The sequence below is a fragment of the Raphanus sativus genome, unplaced genomic scaffold (assembly GCF_000801105.2).
Source record: "Raphanus sativus cultivar WK10039 unplaced genomic scaffold, ASM80110v3 Scaffold3310, whole genome shotgun sequence".
Taxonomy (NCBI): Eukaryota; Viridiplantae; Streptophyta; class Magnoliopsida; order Brassicales; family Brassicaceae; genus Raphanus; species Raphanus sativus.
The window spans coordinates 6,335-10,289 of record NW_026618616.1 but is presented as its reverse complement, the minus strand read 5'-3'; the positions used below and the strand labels follow the sequence as shown (position 1 = coordinate 10,289).

Here is a 3,955-nt window from a genome sequence, read left to right as displayed (position 1 = left end):
GAAGGTCAAACAGGAAGCTGGTGAGAAGATGGCGGAAGCCAAGAAGAAAAAGAGTAAAGACTCGATCGGAGCGAGAGTTAAGAGGATGAAGAAGAAAGGCGGCAAGAGCGCCTCCTCCGGTCCTCACTTCCCTTCCCTCTTGAAGGGTCAGGACGTTGTCAATCTTGCCACTCAGGCTCACGGCAAGAGTGATCTAGTTAGAGCTTGTGCTGAAAACGAGAACCCCGAGACCGCTCCGGAGGGTTGGTTCTGCGTTCATGAAAAATATATCTCCAAGTGCCACCTTAGATTTCCTCTTCCCACCCTTTTGCTGGATCTCTTAGATCATTATCAGCTAGCTCTTCCTCAGCTTTGCCCGTCGGTCATCCGAGTGATAAACGGGTTCATCACTAGAGCCAAGGAGGAAGGAGTTATCGTTGGGTTATCTGAGTTAATGAGTCTCTTCTCGATAAAGGAGAGCACTTCCAAGGATGGCGGGAGTGGTACCTACTATCTCCCCTGTCGTCCAGGGCTAGGCATTTTCAAGTTCTCAGCCAGTGATGATGACTGGCGCAGGAAGTACTTTTATGTCAAGATTGACCCTTCCACGGTTCCTGTAGGCCGTGACCTTAGGAACGCATGGTCTGATATTTCCGGTTAGGATTTTAGGGATATGCTCACATGTTTATTTTTGTTTGTCATGTTGTGCTAATCGCCTTTTGACTCTTTTTGCAGAAATCAAAGATCCTGTCAAGTTATCTAGCAAACTTACCAGAGCTCTCTACAGGAAGCTACAGCATAGCCCTAACACTTGGGTAGCTTACACTACTTCGAGAGTTGGATCAGCTAGGTTCCCTGAACGGTACCAAGCGTCCTTCCCTGATTCAGTGACGGTTGCTGGTTTAGAAGGTATCTTTTTATTCATGATTCATGATTTTTACTATCCGAATTTGTCTTATACGACTAATGGATTTTTTTTTATGTCGTAGTTTCTGAAGGTGATTCCATTCTCGAAGTTTCCTCCGGAGCAAGTACTTCTTCGAAGACTCAATCACAGAAGATGCCAATTCAACCTTCCTTCCGTTCCAGGGGTAGATCGACCAAGGCTGCCAGCTCCTCTAGAGGGAGTGATAAGAACCAGGGGGGATCCTTCCTCGACTCTGTGAAGGAGGTTCTTGATGAAGGAGGCTCTGCCCCTGCTAAAGGTGTCGTCTCTTCGGAACCCAAGGTTCAGGAAGTTGGCCTTCCCTCCGAGGTCCCGATGACTGAAGCTGATCCTCAAGTAATGAGGGACCCTCCGGAGTCTGAGCCCCCGAGGAACAAGAGGTCCCGAACCGACCAGATTGATAGACCTTCGAGGTCTTCCTCCTCCTCCTCTAGAGGAGGAACTGTTGGCTGGACCTTTTCTCATTCAAAGCCTGGATCGGTCTTGGACGATCCGTGGGGTTTGGCTACTCTGATGAGGCACATGAAGAGTCCCGGGTGTCCCCTCCCCTCGATCTCCAATATCACGCACAAGGATGAGTACGTTGATATTGCTCATCACATGGGTCAGGTATGAAGTTTATTTCATTTTTCAGCTTTGTCTTTGGAAGATTTTGCTAAATCGTTTTCCGTTTTCCACAGCTGGCTGGAGCTATTAACAGAGCTCAATTCAAGTTTGAGGACGCTGTACACAAAGCTCCTAGCGCTGAGGAATTAGCCCAGGTCACTGAGTTGGTCAAGGCCAATAAGACTGAGCTCAACCAGACTCGGGCTCTGATCTCGGATCTCCAAGCCGAGGTGAAGAGACTTGGCTCTAAGTGTGATGCTCAGCAAGGGACGATCGAGAGCCAGCTGATTGACCTCCAGGTGAAGAATAGGAAGATTGGGGAGTTGGATGCTGCCCGGAAGATAGCCGAGTATCAAGTCAAGGAGCTGATCTCCACATCCCAGAACAGCCAGAAGAACAAGGAAGCTGAGGTCAGGCTAGCCGTCCGGAGGGGAAAGAAGGAGGTAGCTGAAGCCTACAACAAGATTCTGGTTATTGTCAAGGAGAAGTTCTCCAAGAAGAAAGATGAAGTTGACCTCCTGGTTCATGCCCAAGAGATTCAAGCCAACACCGAGCTCCTGAAGGACATACTGGATGGTGAGATTAAGAGTACTCAAGATGAGTATGATAACTTGGTGGCGCTAATGCCGGAAGCTGTTGCGGCGTACGAGAAGGCTCAGGTTTCGGACTTCTCGATTGGCAAGCTCCCTCTTCCCCAACTCTCTGAGAGTTCAGGTACTTTCGAGATTAATATGTTTAACCTCTCCTTTTCCGGAGAGTTCGGTTCTAATTTGGGATTGGTGGGTTCTTACTCAGCCCCAGTCGAAACCGCCTCTGGAGGTAGCGACAAGGAGATGGAGGAGGTTCCTGAGGAGGAAGATCCAGCTGGCAAGGGAGCTGAGAAGAGCTCGGATGACAAGGAAGTTTAAGAACTGATGCTCTTTCGTGTTTTCTAGGATTTCTGCCCGATGGGCTTTGTTTTCATTTGTTTCTCAAACTTATAGCCTGAGGAGGCTTTTAAACCTTTATCTGTTGCATTCTGAATCTTTGGTTAGCCTGGGGAGGCTTTTAAACCCTTGTTTAATTTCAAACTTGGTTTTCTTGTTTCGTTTTTAGTTTTTGACTTTAGTCGTGAAATATGACAGCTTAATCATAATCGATCCTTACAATAAGTCTGGAAGACTTTGGTCGTTTTTTTTTGTTCCTTAAGAGGATTTCTTGAAGTATCGGGATTAGCTTAAGGTTTTTAGGAACCTAAGTTTAAGCTGGACACCTTAGGTGGGGGTTCTTGGGAACCTGAACTTGTTTGTGGGATTTCAAGACCCGTTGAGACTTGCTTAGGATTTTAAGACCTTTGTGATTTGATGAGGATTTCAAGACCTCGAAGATTTATAAGGATTTTAAGACCTTGGAGAATTGACAAGGATTTTAAGACCTTGGAGATTTGGTAAGGATTTTAAGACCTTAGGTCCAGGTTCGTCGAGACCTGATATTGTCTGAAGGATTTTAAGACCTTAGGTTCAGGTTCGTCGAGACCTGACATTGCTTTGAAGGATTTTAAGACCTTTAGGATTGTTAAGGATTTTAAGACCTTAGGTTCAGGTTTGCAGGGACCTGTTTTGTTAAAGAATTGAGATATCGAAAATGATTTCTTTATTGATAGTTGGATACATGGTATCATAGTAATCATACACTTGCTGTATTATAACGATCATACGTTTGCTGCGTGGGCTATGTGACTTTAGTCAGACATATGCCCCCTTTGATTGTAGTGAATGAAGTGTTGAAATGAGGTTGGGGCTGCACTCATGACGGAGTTGCCTACGTACCCAGTCAAGGGATCAAGCCTAACGTAGTTCGGGAATTTTAGGTACCTAATGATAATATCTCTTAAGATTCGTGGCATTCCACGATCTGATTTCAGGTACCCCAGTTCGCACCTTTCGGAGTTTGTAGACGCCAGGTCGTACCACGTGGATGATCTGGTAGGGACCTTCCCAGTTGGTTCCTAACTTCCCAGCATTTGGTTCTTTGGTTCCTTCGAAAACTTTCCTAAGTACTAGGTCTCCAACAGCGAACTGTCGGAGCCTGACTTTGGAATTGTACTGTCGTGCCATTGCTTGCTGATAGTTCTGAATGCGAATCAAAGCTCGGTCCCGCCTTTCCTCGATTAGATCGAGGCTGTCGGTTAGGAGTTGATCATTAGCTGCGGGATTGGATGTACAAAGTTCCCGGCGTAGGCTACCAGCAATGGTTTCGGCTGGAACGACGGCTTCCATCCCATATGCTAAGGAGAAAGGAGTTTCTTCTGTAGCTTTTCGTGGGGTGGTTCGACATGCCCAAAGTACTTCAAGTAACTTCTCTGACCAGAATTCCTTCTGGGTTCCGAGGCGTTTCTTGAGGTTTGCTAGTATTGATTTATTAGCAGCCTCCGCCTGTCCGTTA

General features: G+C 46.5%; 1 protein-coding gene across 1 annotated transcript; it reads left to right on the top strand.

Annotated features, from left to right (window-relative positions):
- Positions 1 to 334: 334 nt before the first annotated feature.
- On the top strand, positions 335 to 1,586 carry LOC130506498 (uncharacterized). The gene is made up of 2 exons (XM_057001159.1): positions 335 to 888; positions 969 to 1,586. The coding sequence occupies exon 2, from the start codon at positions 1,040 to 1,042 to the stop codon at positions 1,538 to 1,540; it is 501 nt and encodes a 166-aa protein (XP_056857139.1). The 5' UTR covers positions 335 to 888; positions 969 to 1,039; the 3' UTR covers positions 1,541 to 1,586.
- Positions 1,587 to 3,955: the final 2,369 nt, after the last annotated feature.